A 15,000-nucleotide genomic window follows, 5' to 3' on the forward strand; every position below is an offset into this window, starting at 1 on the left:
GGGCTCTGTGGTGGGCAATGCGGCTGCAGGTCAGTCGCGGGAAGTTGCCGAGTACTAGCGCCTCCTCCTGAAGAGAGAAGCGCGCCACAACGCCCAACTGGGCCGGGGTGGGTAGACGAATGGGATGGGTGGATGAGGTAGTATTGCGACTACGGGACGAACGTGTGGATGAATGGATGGATGGGAGTCCCAGGACAGGCGCTTGCTTGGTCTGGGATGCTACATGTATGTGTGTGTATGTGTGTATGTAGAGTATACAGCCAAGTAAGTATACTGACGTACTACTAGAACAAGATTCACACGCTCCACCCACGGCCAAAACACACTCGTCGTTACAGCGCACAGAGGGCCGCTCCGCAACTGTCTCGTCCGTGTATGTGCGTGAGTGCCATGGCCTGAGGCCCGCCCGCCCTTGGCCCCGACGTTCTCCTGAGACGTGCGCAATGTCCGTGTGGGCGTGGCGCCATAGCCCGCAGTTTGCAGGCAGCGTAAAGTAAGTAGGGAGCCCCCTAGGCCCCTACGCATACACATGGCCGCTCGCTCCAAGCCATTCCCGGCCAACCCCATCCGCAAACCTTCATTCTCCCATCCTGCCACCCCCCAAAAAAGCCCAGAACGCGTTTGTCCGTTTGCGCGGGACCAACAGTGAGCTGTGGCGCAGCAGGCACCCACCCACCCACCGCACCGCCTGCATAACCGCCTGTCGCTTATCACACCTCTCTAACGTCTCTAGCCCCGAGTGTCTCAGCGATCCAGATCCAGATCCGTGGTCGGCCTAGACAGTCGCAGTCCCGCGTCACCCGCGACTTCGCTCACTAGACATCTCTCTCTCTCTACACACATGCATCCGCAGTCATGGCGGGCTCCACGCATTTCTTAAAGGTAAGTTGGACTGTCTACGACACATGCAAACACCCGTACATAAATATATATTAGACGTGACATGGCTGACAAAACCACCGACCCAAAGACCATTCTCGTACCGCTCTTCCTTGCCGCCATCCTCTATGTCCTGCTCGCCCTTATCATCCTGCCCTTTGTGCGCCGCCACCGCAGCCGCTACAGCCAGTACCTGCCTGTGACCCCAGGCGTCACCGACTTCCCAACCTCTTGGCGCACAAAACTCTCCGACGCGCTATACGGCCTGTTTGCTCCTTCGGCCTGGGTGAGACAGCGCGGCGTCGTCCACGGAAACAGCCAAAACGACGACGAGCTCTTTGACGACGAAGAGGGCGAGGGCATGGTCGGCTTTGATCCCATTGACGAGAGGAGGAGAGAGGCCCTCGAGCAGCGCAGAAGCATGATGGACGACGAGATTCGTCTTGGCAGGGACCTCGAGGAAGGCTTCAAGGACGACAGCGAGGATGAGAGCGATGACGACACCCGCCCTGCTCGCTCACGGCACCCATGACACCACTCACTGCTTCCACTGCCAATCTCACAAAAGACCCCTTCTCCGCCTTGCATTTACCTATAATCTGATTCCTTTCCTTGGCCTCATACCAGTTCCTACAAAACATAAACACTAGCCCATGCCATGTTCAAGGCTAGAGAAAGAAAGAAAAAAGCCAAGCTTGCACAAACCGTGCATACACTGTTTAGACATCATTCATGGGGAAACATGCATAGACTTTCAGTGAATATATTCATATACATGGGTGGGCGGGTGATTGCATCCAGCGCCCTGTTAACTAAAAGGAAATTCGTCCCAAATCGCTCAAAATGGTCGCTAGCCTGCCAAACATGCCAATGTGGCCCGTTTACTTGCGCTGACCGTACGCCTTGGTCGCATAGTCGCCCTTGTGTACGATAAGGTCCTCGGGCCGGTAGTTGTGGCGGCCGGAGAAGTACTCGTCCAGGATGGCCTTGGTGCCGTCGGCGTAGCGCTGCAGTCATCATCAGTATCATCCTTGCCGCAACTCTCTTTGGGTTCAATCTTACCTTTTGTGCGTCAATGGAGGTACCGGACATGTGGGGAACCATGGCGTTGCCGCCGCCCCATGGGTTGGTGGCATAGCGGAGTGGGTGGTCCTTGGGAGCGGGCTGAGGGAACCAGACATCACCACCGTATCCACGGAGGTGGCCGTCCTTGAGAGCCTGTGCGACATCCTCCTTGACAACAATGGCACCACGGGCAGTGTTGACCAGCCATGAGCCCTTCTTCATCTTGGAAATGAGCTCCTTGTTGAACAGACCCCGTGTCTTCTCGTGCAGTGGGCAGTTGATGGTGACAACGTCGCACTGGGCAAGCATCTCCTCGAGGTTCTCGACACGGCGGCAGCCAATCTCCTTCTCCTTCTCGGCAGACAGAGGCTGGTAGTCAAAGTACAGCAGCTCCTTGCAGTCAAAGGGCTTGAGACGGCGGAGCACACGCTCTCCGATACGTCCGACAGCAACGGTTCCTACAACCTTGCCCTCGAGGTCGTACTCGTTCTTAGCGACCTCAGCAACGTTCCATTCGCCCTTGGCAATCTGCTCGTGGGCGGGGACAAAGTTGCGGACGAGAGTGAGGATGGTCATGACGACGTGCTCAGCGACAGAGACGACGTTGGAGCCAGTGACCTCGGCAACGGTGATACCGCCATTTGTCTTGTTCGCAGCGTTGAGGTCGACGTGGTCAGATCCGATACCAGCAGTAACGGCAAGCTTCAGGTTCTTGGCCTTGGCGAGACGCTCTGCGGTAAGGTAACCGGGGTGGAAACTGTTGATCCCCGAGCAATTAGCCGAAACGTTCCCTCACATCATGGTGTTTGCATTACTAGTGCATGCCGACCCGACAGCGAGCTTGACGCGTGCTGGTGGGGCCGCCCTAGTGGGCACTGCGGGGTAGCTCTGACGTACGGAGTGGTGATGATAACCTCAGCATCAACAAGGTGCTTGTCGAACTCGGAGTCCTCGCCCTCCTTGTTGGATGTGGTTACCAGCTCGTGGCCTTGCTCCTCAATCCATTTCCTGATACCGAGCTCGTTCTCAGTGGTACCGAGAAGCTGGGGCTCCTGCTCGGCGTGGATGCCACCCTACCGTCACTGTTAGACTAGCGCACCAAAAGGGGTTCCAATTGGCAAAAAACTTACATCGTAGAGGACGAGAAGAACTTTTCCCTGTTGTGACGCAGTCGCGGTCAGCGTTCTGAAGGCATTGAGTTGTCGCAGCGACGAAGTCAATCGGGGTCCGGCGCGAGCGCTGAGGAGGGACGAGGCAGGGCGCACAAGGCGCGAGGCAGCACGGGCAAATACCATTTTGAGTTGTTTGGGCGTGTGAGATGCAAAGACTCAAGGTTCCCAGGTGAAGATATATAGTAAAATCCCAGGCCGGACAGGTCAAGGTACGTGTTCCTGACGCAACATCAGTAAGCCATATGCGGTTCTGCTACCAGGAGCAGGACAAAAGAGGGGGTGCGTGGGTCGCAATACCTCTTGCGGGCCGAAGTGACGTCTCTGGCAATATGGAAGAGGATTGATCGTGAGATCTATGTACAAAACGAGGATGATGTTGTGAGGAAGCAATTGAGGGGTCGTGAGGGGGCTCATTATATATCCTCCGCTCGTCCCCACCACGCCTGTCGTTGGCTTTGCTCTTTGGGTCGTGGGCCCCGGGTGCGAACTTTGCTGGCCCTCTTCCCCCACTTGGTTCGATGCGACACGGTGCGTGCAAAGACAGGCTGGGCCAGGAGCGGCGCTTGCGGGTACGACGGTCGTGTTTGGGAATTACTTCGCATTGCACCTGGTGCGGGGTCGCATCCAATGGCGCGAACCAGGTCGAAGATGCGCCAGGGCCGGGCACTAGCAGTTGATTCCCTATTCTGGAATCCTGAAGCCTCGCGCGAGAGACGGGTAACGTACATGATAGTCAATGGGACCAAGTGGGCCAATACAATGGCTCCGTTGCCGGAGCAGCTGCCCGACCGCGATGGCTCGCATGTGCAGCTGTGTAAATCGAGCCTCGTCTTGGGCGCGAGCCATCCTACACGCGCGTACGCTAGTGCTCCGTCTCATCAGCCTCCAAGGCCTTGATCGAGGGGCTGCGGGGCTATCCATGTAGCATGCAGTTACCCCTCCAATGCAAGTAAGCTGTGTGTGTTGCTGCATACACAGTAGTCTGGTCCCCTGGCCATTGAGCTGGGAGCGTACTGGTGTCTACGTGTATACAAGAGAATCAATTGTGTTCAGTATATCAGCGCCACCCTGACTGGCGCCACGAGGGACTATCCTGAGCTCCGTGGACACGACATGTAGCGGGGTGTCAGTATGGAATAGACGCGGTGCTGGCACACCCAACTCCATATCGAGTCTCATGTCGCGGCCAAGCCGATCCAGACGACCGAAACCCCAAATGCCGTCCCGCGGCAGACGCAAATGGGGCTGCCCCTCGCGGTCGAGTCTCGCCTTTCTGCGGCTGCGAGTTGTCGCCGCCAAAAGCCGAACGAAACTCGCGCCAAAGTAGGACGACGGTCGGTGTTTACCTCGTTGCCTCCGAGTTTCGGTGCTCAGGGCCCGGAGATGCTTCTTATCTTTCGGCCGAAACGCGGCGCCGACACCACTCTGCCTGCCCCTCCATTGTTCTAGCGAGCGGCAATTCATGGTAAACCCACATCGCCAGCTGACACTATGCATTGCTTCTCCCAATCTAGTAGACTGATCCCGCGGTTTGCTAGTCCTCAGCTTACAGGACCATTAGAAAGTTCACATGTCCCGGTCTTGCGCTGCAATGGAAACTCTTACCTCTCCCACACCTCATCCTTCGGTCGTATCTTCGTTTGTGTGGCGTTTCATGCCTTCCTCAACTCGAATGGCACTCGCAAAGTGGCAAATCGCTTCACAATATCCACTGTGGACACATGGTTCGAGCACTATGTCCTGCCAGCCATTCACGACCTGCACCAATCTTCATGAAGAACTCATCGCTAAACGTCCTGAGCACCCTCCATGGCTGCTGATTTTTCAAGAATGACTGACCCCTTTCATGCGCCTGAACGGCGCAAAATCGACAACATGGCCTCGACTCTGCACTCTAGGTCACCCATTATCCGGCGACCCCCAACCTGAAATACTATCATCTATATATAATGCAACAAACTGAGGGGAATTCCTAACCGATTCTTGCACAATTATAAAAGAGCCCGGTATAATGATTAGAACAAACACCACATGTTATTATATATCGATTGTCCAAGAAGGGCGGACTTTGAGGTAAAGTGCAACGACGATTGAAGTGGTAGTCATGGTTACAGTGGTTTATGATCATTCACAATGTCCAAAAGTCGTCACAGATATGAAGGCCTCTGCTGTGGCTTCTCCTGGAACTTGGTTTTATCCCGGACAACCACAACCCATTAGTTACGAGCACCACAGCAAGCACCATGACTGTTACCCTGCGAAAGCGTAAGAACGACGGTGAGGGTCCGGCCCGGAAACGGGTCGAAGTGACGATTCCTGATTCAACAGAATCTACAGATTCTGATGGTTCATCGAAACCTACAAATCCTGAGAATCCAGCAGAACGTGTAATCCCGGAGAGTTCAGACGATGCTACAGTTCCTGGTATTCCGGTAGAAGTTACGGTTCCCGACGGTCTGGCAGAAGCTACGGCTCCTGGCGGTCCTGCAGAATCTATAGCTCCTGATGATGGAGAAGGATCTACGGTTCCGAATACTCCGGTACAATCTACTGCCAGACCTGCAGTAGAGAGACGCCCAGAAGTGATTACCACTCTAGGAGATGTCATTCTTGAGATTGCTGATAAAACATCTGAACAGGGAAAGCGCAAGCTTTTGGTCTCGTCTGCGGTCCTTAGCAATGCCTCGCCTGTATTTTCCAAGATGTTCAGCGGTGGCTCATATGCAGGTCACGCTTTGTCGACGACTTCACCGCAGACGGTGCCACTCCCCGATGATGATCCGAATTCGATTTTTCTGATATGCCTAATCACTCATCTCAAAATATTCAAGCTGCCAGAAATGCTGAATATGACCGATTTCACCAATTTCGCACATGTCTGCCACAAGTACTCGTGCGTGGAGGCTGTCCATACGCATTCTATAGTCTGGTGTTCCTTCCTTATGCAGTACCCAGAGGATGCGGGTTTCGAGAAGTTGATCCTTGCTACACACTTCCTCGATCTGCACATATCGTTCAACAGAGTCACACAGAGCATAATTCGAGACCGGTCAGCTATCATCAACATCGCCACTGCTATGGAAGGTCATGAAAAACTGCCAGTGGATCTATTCAAGAAAGTAAAGGCTGCCCAGATGCTGTCTCAGAGGCAAGTGGAGCAAGCTCTCGGTGCTCTTGTCAATCAAAAGGACGCATGCGACGGATTCAAGTTGCGTGTTGGCACTATATTCCATGCCCTCGTATCCGGAGGAATGTGGCCTCTTGGAAACCAATCAATCAAGCAAGTCAGGGATCGACTGAATCAGGTTGGTACTCCTACTACCGGGACGCTGAAGAAATTGTGCGAAAATCCCAATTGCCCTTGTAGGTCGGCTAGCTCTCTGAATCACAAAGTCATTCGTAAGCTCAACCAGATGTATGCCGATGTCAAGGGCATGTGTCTTGATTGTGCGCAACGGGATGGCTTGACAACACACCAATGCGAGTTTTCTTTCATTCGTCGCCTTGGGGATTGTCGCATTCAGGATTGCCCAGGTACCTGAGTAGAACGCTATCGAATAGCGTCACGTGTTACCGGACTATTGGGCTGTTGCAGTTGCTGCTCTTCCATTATCCTGTTGGAAACTGCGGGCTACTGTTTAAAGTTTGTGGGAAAGTGGTGGTATCAAGATTCTATCCATGGAGTCTGGCAGTACATGGCTTCGTTTTCTTAGGTATTAGGTGTTATCTAAGTACACAACCGGGTTTCTCAATCTGCTTCAAGTAGTGTATAGTTTAGGTGTATCAATATTTTCCGAATTTACTTAACAAGGTAATTTCCTAAATTGGCTTTCTTTGGTATCTAGATTACACAAATATACTTTTGAACATCTGAAAAACTTCCTCTCTCCCATTCCCCGCCATCAATATCTTTTCCACGTGCAAAGTTACACCATCAAGTTTAGAGAATGGTCGCAAGACACTCGCCCGCATCTCCATATCGCGCCCGCTAACCGCATGCGGAAAGCCATCAACCCAATGTACAACCACGACCCTCAAATTCAGCACGGCCGTCTTCAGAATCTCACACAATCTTCTCAAACTCCTGCAAAGCATGTCTGTACAAGTCTTCAAATCAATCTCATCATACACACATAGACTGATGTCTCGATATATTCATACCCAGGATGTTTCAACATAGAGGCGTAATAATTATACATCTAGGAGCCATCACTTGGCGTCAAGCGATGCACCTCGAATACCGTCGTTGAAAAAGAACTTCTCGCGCACTTCGTGGTATACTTTTCTTAACAAACCAAGAGTAAGTTTATCGATGGATAACCGTGATGTATGGTTATTATAGCGTCGTTGCGGAATACGCAGGAATCAATTATCTTGTCTCTGCGTAATTCTGAGGACGAGGGATAGTAACATCTTCAGCCCTTTTCACCTTCATCAGCTCCATTCATCTCTCGTGGAAAAAAAAGCACATTCCCTCCCAGGCAAAATACAAAGTGCACAAACGACCCTTATTTCGTATCCCCCGGCACCGCTTGCATAGTAGTCATATATCCATACTCATCCAGCTTCCGTCGGAAAGACGCCCAAAAAAAAAGAGCTGACGTGTCGATGTCTTGTTGAGAGCGCCTTTTGGATCAGAAAAGCAGTATAGAGAAGGTATTATTGGCTGGCAAAAACGTTTCATGTACATGTAAGCATAGCTCTTGTGGCGGCGGCGGTGGCGGCGGTGGCGGGCGACAGCATATCGCCGTAACAGATACTTTGTGATGGGTACACGGCGGAGCATGGGTATGGGCGCCACGGTCTCCTCGGGGAGAAGTTTGGTGCGAATAAGAGTGTATTCTGATCGTTTTTGGGATTCTCTAAAAGTAAAATTGAGGTGGCCCCCGTTGCGATAAAAATATGTGGATAAGGGAAGGATGGCACTGGAGTTATGATTTTTCCCTGTGTAAAATTGACAGGTGAAGAGAATGATGGCAGCGGGGATGGTGCGATAGAGGAAGTCTGCAAGGGTTTCTGAAGTACCGGGTTAAATGGTCCATGGTGCTCTAGACTCCCTTCAGATAAAGATGTGTACTACATACGGTGTTCGGAAGCGCTTGTCTGGTTTCGGTAGGTCGGGCTGGCGGGTACACGGCGGGAGATCAACGGGAGTTAGTAGTTTGGTTTTGTGGAGAATGGGTTTGATAGTACATGTCGTGGTGCGTACATGAGACGGCACATGGTTGGAATAGATAGATAGATAGCAAAGATATGAGTAGTAGTAGGGATTTTTGTAGATGTCGAAAGATGGCTGGTTGCCTAACAGTCTTGATGTACACCTTCATATCTCCACTCTCTTACCTCACTACGTAGTAACAATGTAAACCCCCCACTTTCTTCGAGTAAAAACTCAACATCACCGTACGACTTTCACCTCAACGTCTCAAGTTTCAGAGCACAACATGTACAATCAACAACGTTCCTCGTTCCCCAATGCGGCTGACACGACGTAACTACCCCAAGCCACCCATCCCCACAATTTTCCCAACTTTACTCCTTGGCCCCCCGGTGTCAATGTCCGAACACTCAGCTTCTCCCGCCCCTCTTCGCACTCTCCCCGCTGACAGATCACTTACACATCTCCCTCCCCCTCCCCCAAAACCCGGCTACAACAAACAGGATAAAATAAAATCCAAACGAGCGAGCTCTTTTCTTCCTCCTCCCAAGCCACTCGGCTCCTTTCCCCCACCAACCTCTCTTTCTCTTCCTTGTTAATATCTGCCGTATTAACTACTGATTCGCCATGTTTCCCCCTCTACCCACTCGTGGCGCTACCTCGTAAAGTAAACAACTTGCAACTTTGCATCACGCGCTCCTCGGCTTTTACGCCTGAAAGCCCAATTTCTAATCGCTTTCTCTTTTTCTTGCTTGTTGCTACTACTCGCGGAACAATCCGCGCAAGAAAAAGAAAAACGGGCTGGATATTAAAAAGTGAGGTCACACACACACACCCTTCATTGTTTTGTTGGTGTAAGCGACTTGAGTACGTCGGGGTGTGGTAATAGTGAAAAGGCGGGGGAGTGAGAGCTAGGATACTACGTATGCAGCTGCAAGCGGAAAGTGGGCTTTTCCCGCCCGTCACGAGGAGGGGACCCGAAATTGCGTTTCTTTGGGGGTAACCTAATTTATCGTGCAGGCAACCGTCGTTCTTGTTTCGGTAATATCAAAGGTGCAAAGCAAAAGGTGGAGAACGTTTTTCGCTTTCACTAGGGATCTCCCTTTTTCTGATTTGCAAGCTTGTGTTAAGTGAAGGGGTGTGTTGGTTTGTTTGTGCCTTGGAAGGGGGGAAAGGGGCCCAAGCGGCGGAAATATTTTTCTAACATCCTTTCTAACATCCTTGTTTTCCCGCGCGTGGTAAACGGGGGTTGGGGTTTGGGGTGAGTGAAATACATAAACCTGTGTGACGGTCGATCAGGTTATAAAGAAGCCTCGGTCCGTTTACAAGACTAACAGACGTACGTAGTGTTTTGACATTGGGACTACTTACCCTCTTTCTTAAACAACAAAACTCGTCACCTGACTTTCGGTATACAAAAACCGACAAGCATTCTTTTGTTCAAAAGATGTTGGCCACGCTGTTCCTTGCCGTCGCCGCCGCCATAGCGACACCCGCATTGGCAGGCATCCAGCAATCCGACTTCAGCGGCATCGGCCACATCTACGTGCTCAAATCAGACAACTGGCAGACGGCAACACCAAAGGCCACCGTCGGCTGCCTCGACACCAATGGCAAGTTCATCTCAGACAAGAGCCCCTTCAACAAATGCGGCGTTTTCTCCCGCCTCGAAGATTTCCCCTACACGCTCAGCACAACCAAGGGAAACTGCACCTTTGAAGACGACAAGCAAGAAAAGAACACGGATAGTTACTACGGAAAGATGGATTCGGCGTGGAGTTGCGGTGAGCGCGTCGCAGACATTTACGATCAACTATACACAATCGTACGTCTTCTCCCCCCCCCCCCCCCTCTTAACCACCCACCTCCCCTCGTTTCTATAGGCTAATTCAAAAAAAAGGATGGCTTCCCATACGTCTTCCTCTGCTTCGGTGACGTAGCTTGCTTCTACGACGCCAAACACACGCCTAACCCGCATGACGTACTCCCACTATGGCAGTATCGCTGGGGCTCCCAGCAAATGGGTATCACGCCCGGTCACGTGCAGTTGCAGTTACTGTGGAAGAAGATTGGTGAGTTGCCGGGACGATCCGAGGCAAGCGAGTTTCGGGGCCCGAGGGTTCGGGTTGAGGAGGGGGTGCAGATGCCGTTGATGGGGAAGAAGGCGAGGGTTTGAGTGGTTGTGGGGTTGGAGGATTGAGGCTATATAGTTTGGGATGGGGGGGTTTTTTTTTCAAAGGGTATACTAACTATGGGATTTTGGTGTTTTCGGTTCAGGTTTTGTGTATATGATGGCTTGGGATGGGCATATATGACTTTCGGATGATTTATGATTTGGTTAGAAATGATTAAGATTTGAGGATTTCTACGTACTGCCCGTGTATGAAACGTCCCGTTCAATCACTGTTCTCCACACCCTTCTCCCCTCTCATCTTCTAACCACATACCCATATATCACGCCATCCAACCCACTTTCCACATATACATACACGGTGTTCCGTAGGTTATTGGGGTTGTATGTATCGGTCTTGCCAAGTAAGGGAGATATATAGAAGAAGACGGAAAGGAAGAGTAGAAGGCAACTGAGGTGCATTTTGATTCTTGATGTGGAAGACGAATAAGAGGTAGAAGAAAGGAGGGATGGGAGAGTAAGGGTGTATAGGTGGAATGGGGGATGATGGATGAGGGACACGGTGTGTGTTGCTTGTATTGGGGTTGGATAGCAGGAGTGTTGTGTGCTGATGCACTGGATTGAAGTCGGGCGAGATGGCTGGGGTTGGTGGCGTGCTGTGTTGTGGTAGGACGTAAAAAAAGGGTAAACGGGTGCGGTTTGCTGGGATACTGGAGGATGGGCTGGCGGAGTGGTGGATTAGTAGGATGGGATGCGGGTGAGAATGGGGGATGGTTCTGAGGTGCTTGTACTGTTTTATTGATGTATGAGTCCATGTTTTCAAAGCTACTGTGTATATAGATCAGGCAGCATAGCAACGAACTACTAATTTTTGCACCATTAGAGAAGCGAATAGCATATCAAGTTTTCTCACTGCATCACCACAGCCGCTTGAAATAACTTCAATCTTCAATTTGACTTTTTGCACATATCAGGATATCGTTAGTCCCACATACGCCCCTTATCGCATCTTCAGAGACTCCTATCAGGACAAAAATAACCCGAAAAAAACCCAGTTCTCTCCACACGCCTCGCTAAATCATGACTGACTACACACTCTCGTAGTAAGAGCGCCAGAAAACCCTCGAAATCAGCAATCGATCAAAAAGAAAGTTTCCGCCACACCCGTTATATATGAAACTGCCGCAATGCTGACAATTGCGCCAAAGGAGAAAAAAAGAGATCCAGATCCGAAACCAGCAAAGAGTAATGAGAAAATAAGGCAGATGACACCTTCAAACCATGCAGTGTATTGTTGATTGAGTAGAAAAAGGGAAGAAGGACATGTCTAATCCGAACGCGCGCGCCTTGTAACAAGGGGGTATCAGAGTGGTTGAGTGTGGTATGTATGTGCTGTCAAGTTCGCATAAAACGACAGAAAAAAAAGAGGACGAGGAAACTCGTCTTTTTTGTCCGAAAAGCCTAGAGAAGAGGCCAGATCCCGCTGGAAGCAATAGTTGGGCGATTGGAAGCAGAATGCCGACCAGGATTAAGGAAAATTTGGTAGTGGGATGTATGTTGGGGGGTACCCAAGGAAGAACATAGTGAGTGAACCGGTCGTTACACGTCGTAAGGGGAAAACTGACGCTGGAATGATGGGAGGACGCAGATGCAAAGTGTAAGTAAAGATGATGTGTTGACGAGTTCCCGTATGAATTTTGGATATTCGTTGCTCGTCCTCGTAAAGTGAGCGGCTCTGGAGATTGCTCCGGCAATAAATCGTTCGTAATACTCTTTAATCAATACAGCGGCCACCATCTCACTCTGGTCTATCAAGATTGACCCTGAGACTGTACTCGAGCTTTTCCTTCTCGCAAAACTCGTGCAGGAACTTCAGACCAAACCGGACGGCTTGGATGGGCGTTGTATCTATTCCGAGCGGAAGGAAATATGGACCAGACATCTTGGCGCCGCTCACCTTTTCTGGTTCACGTGCTAGTTTAGCGTTGACTTCTCGACCCGCATATGTCTTCTTGTAGATGTTTTGCAAGTCCTCAAAAGGCAGAGCGATTCTTGCTTCTTGGTAGTGGCGATTCATCTTCAATGTGTGATCGGAGAGAAGGGCAAAGTTTTCAATGTGCTGTCGAGCGGATTCTGGGTGGTTGATATCCTGGGGTGAGTCGTGGGATTTGGAGCTGCTGAAGCGTTGTGACACATGAGTGCAGATTGCAGAGGCAATGACAGAGCTAAGGTAAGAGCGGAGACCGTCGAGATGTTGAAAGTCTCTTGTGCACCTGGAATACGACAGACAAAGCGGTAGCAGGGTCTTCCATGTCTGCTCAACCTCACCGGCGCGACCGCGGAGGTTTAGTGACAGATCTTGGGCAGAATATGCGGCCATGTATGCCCTAATTGGTCAGTCAGTCTAGCCAAGATTGGTAAGAGAGATGAACTTACAAAATACACTCCAGATTGGTAACGGCAGCTCGCTTTTCGTCCTTTTTGCTGCTGGCGGCGTTTAATATTTTGGTTGCCTCGTGTTTTAGAGCGCGACCTGTCTGGTTCAGCCTAGCCGATGTCTGTCCAAGCAAGGAAATGTCGATTTGCTTCTTGTTGTTCAGGGGTGCGGATGTGGGTCCGGCCTTGAGCTCCGCTTTGGAGCCGGCGGGAGTCGCACCGGAACGACCCGGAGTTGCTTCGTTGCTTTCGGAAGATTGAGTGCGTAGCATATTTATGGATCTGGTGTCCTTCTTGGGTGTCGGATGGAGTGAATTGCTCTTCTGAGCAGAGGGTTTTGCTGAGGCGGCTGGAGATGCCGTGGTCGGTGCAGAAGCAACAGGAGGCTCATTCGTCGAGCTTGCCCGTGGGCGCTTAGCGGGAGGTACCGCCAAGGAGCCATCTTCCTCAGTTCGCAGTCGTTTCTCCACGACCTTGGCACTTGCCGGGGTTGGCTTCGCACTGGTGGTCGGAGTAGAGGTGGATGCTGGTGTGGTGGGCTCTGCCCGCCGAGCAGTGATCTTTGGTGCTGGCTTCTTCTTGATGACGGGCGGATCAGTGACCTTGGGCTGGCTGTCTGTCGCTGTGGCTTTTGGCGTATCGGTACGTTCTTTCTTCTCGGCACTTGAGCGCTTTGGAGGCAGGCGTAAAATTTGGCTCACAACCTGTGCCTTTGGCTTTGAGAATTTCAGTTTCACAATCATATTGGCATGTGTTTGTTGTGAGGGACTGACTGGTTCGGGGTTTGGCGATTTGCCGTTTACAGATACTGAACGTCCGCGATTCTCAGTCTTGAGAGATGCGCTGGACTTTTGTGATGAATCGGCCGGCACAGTAATAGGCACGCTCTTGATATCCGACGACGATATAGATGCGTCCGAGTCTGCGCGCTTCCGTTGCACCTCTAGCCTGTCCAATTCGGCTTGCACGTTGGAGGGTAGTGTGGGGGAAAGAATAGTAGGGAGCCCGTATGGATTGCCAAGTGGTTCTCGAACAGGTGATAGGAGCGGGGGCAAGCCGTGCGGTGTGGAATTTGAAGGGTCAGACTTTTCCACGTGGCTTTTGTAGCCTGCAGTGTCGCTCTTTTGCGAAGTGGAAGGAGCCCGGGGGCGGGAGCTGACTTGAGGGGCCTCGCGCGTCGCTTTGCGATCGTCGCGCATAGTGTTGGAGGAGCTGTTGTATGTTAGCAGAGCAATTGCGTCTGGAGCGGTGTACCCACGATCTCGGCGATCTGGGCTCGGCCTTTTGGGCGGGTGCAGAGAGCTTTTCGGACTTGGTAATGCCGTTGACCTGATCTGACGTATTTTTGGTGGGCGGGCGACTGGACGAGCTGGTCTTTGCACCAGGAGCAGCAGCGCCGTTGACCTGCTTGACTTTGAAGGCAGATAGATTGGGCTTCTTCTTTGTCGGCTGGCCGTTTACAGTCTGCGACCGTGGGGGCTCCGGCTCCGGCTCCTCGTCTTGGCCGGCTTGTAGCTCGAAGCAGTCCTGGCATGGCTCGCGGTAGAGATAGGTTCTGTATTGAAGATGCTCTTCGTCCGGGCGCCACAGCCTTCCTATCATCCAGGCATTGGCTTGTTGCTGTGAGTGATAGCGATACGGGTCGAGCGAGGGAGTAGAGAGTATGTAGGGCGTGGGCGGCACCGCGGTCTTGATGCGCTTGACGATGGTGTCGAGCAGGTCTAGCTCTTCCTGGTCGTTGGCCGAGTAGCGGGAGCGCTTGAGAGGTCGAGAGGGATCGCCGGGGTGCTCAGCTGCATCTGGGCCCGTCATGGCGTGCTAGCTCGTGGGATTGAGGGTGGGGGATGTCGCGCGTAGTGGGTATGTCGCAGGCGGGCGGCGGTAAGTGCAGTGGGACGAAGTGCGGGAGCGGAGGAGCATTAGAGGGAGCGCTCGGCCGGGATAAGGGCTTCGTATTCAGCGCGCACCAGCACAATAGGACCCGGGACCTGGGGTTGTTGACGATGTTGTGGTGAAGGCCTCACCCGCGGTCACGTCGCCGTTGGTGCTGGCGGTGGTGCCTCGGGACCCGCCAGGCTCGGATGGAGGATTGCTGGGGCGCGGCGCGGCGCGATGGTGACGACGGCGACTATGGGCGTGACGGGGTATAGAGGGCGATT

At 52.1% G+C, this 15,000-nt stretch overlaps 6 protein-coding genes across 6 annotated transcripts; 4 read left to right on the top strand and 2 right to left on the bottom strand.

The window, feature by feature from the left end:
- Positions 1–855: 855 nt before the first annotated feature.
- On the top strand, positions 856–1,411 carry COCVIDRAFT_85509 (hypothetical protein; the record flags this gene model as incomplete). Its single annotated transcript, XM_014706421.1, has 2 exons — positions 856–882; positions 971–1,411. The coding sequence occupies 2 exons, from the start codon at positions 856–858 to the stop codon at positions 1,409–1,411; spliced, it is 468 nt and encodes a 155-aa protein (XP_014561907.1).
- Positions 1,412–1,760: 349 nt separating this feature from the next.
- COCVIDRAFT_33140 (hypothetical protein) lies at positions 1,761–3,239 on the bottom strand (the record flags this gene model as incomplete). The annotated part of the gene is made up of 4 exons (XM_014706422.1): positions 1,761–1,886; positions 1,942–2,701; positions 2,842–3,017; positions 3,075–3,239. The coding sequence occupies 4 exons, from the start codon at positions 3,237–3,239 to the stop codon at positions 1,761–1,763; spliced, it is 1,227 nt and encodes a 408-aa protein (XP_014561908.1).
- Positions 3,240–3,743: 504 nt separating this feature from the next.
- Positions 3,744–4,565, top strand: COCVIDRAFT_33141 (hypothetical protein; the record flags this gene model as incomplete). Its single annotated transcript, XM_014706423.1, has 2 exons — positions 3,744–3,920; positions 4,257–4,565. The coding sequence occupies 2 exons, from the start codon at positions 3,744–3,746 to the stop codon at positions 4,563–4,565; spliced, it is 486 nt and encodes a 161-aa protein (XP_014561909.1).
- Positions 4,566–5,698: 1,133 nt separating this feature from the next.
- On the top strand, positions 5,699–6,238 carry COCVIDRAFT_76962 (hypothetical protein; the record flags this gene model as incomplete). The annotated part of the gene is made up of 1 exon (XM_014706424.1): positions 5,699–6,238. A coding segment is annotated over one exon (540 nt), but the record flags the coding sequence as incomplete, so codon positions are not given.
- A 3,483-nt stretch (positions 6,239–9,721) lies between these two features.
- COCVIDRAFT_85204 (hypothetical protein) lies at positions 9,722–10,450 on the top strand (the record flags this gene model as incomplete). Its single annotated transcript, XM_014706425.1, has 2 exons — positions 9,722–10,099; positions 10,175–10,450. The coding sequence occupies 2 exons, from the start codon at positions 9,722–9,724 to the stop codon at positions 10,448–10,450; spliced, it is 654 nt and encodes a 217-aa protein (XP_014561911.1).
- Positions 10,451–12,203: 1,753 nt separating this feature from the next.
- COCVIDRAFT_33144 (hypothetical protein) lies at positions 12,204–14,653 on the bottom strand (the record flags this gene model as incomplete). Its single annotated transcript, XM_014706426.1, has 3 exons — positions 12,204–12,792; positions 12,842–14,053; positions 14,100–14,653. The coding sequence occupies 3 exons, from the start codon at positions 14,651–14,653 to the stop codon at positions 12,204–12,206; spliced, it is 2,355 nt and encodes a 784-aa protein (XP_014561912.1).
- Positions 14,654–15,000: the final 347 nt, after the last annotated feature.

The sequence above is a fragment of the Bipolaris victoriae genome (assembly GCF_000527765.1).
Source record: "Bipolaris victoriae FI3 unplaced genomic scaffold scaffold_3, whole genome shotgun sequence".
NCBI classification, from domain to species: domain Eukaryota; kingdom Fungi; phylum Ascomycota; class Dothideomycetes; order Pleosporales; family Pleosporaceae; genus Bipolaris; species Bipolaris victoriae.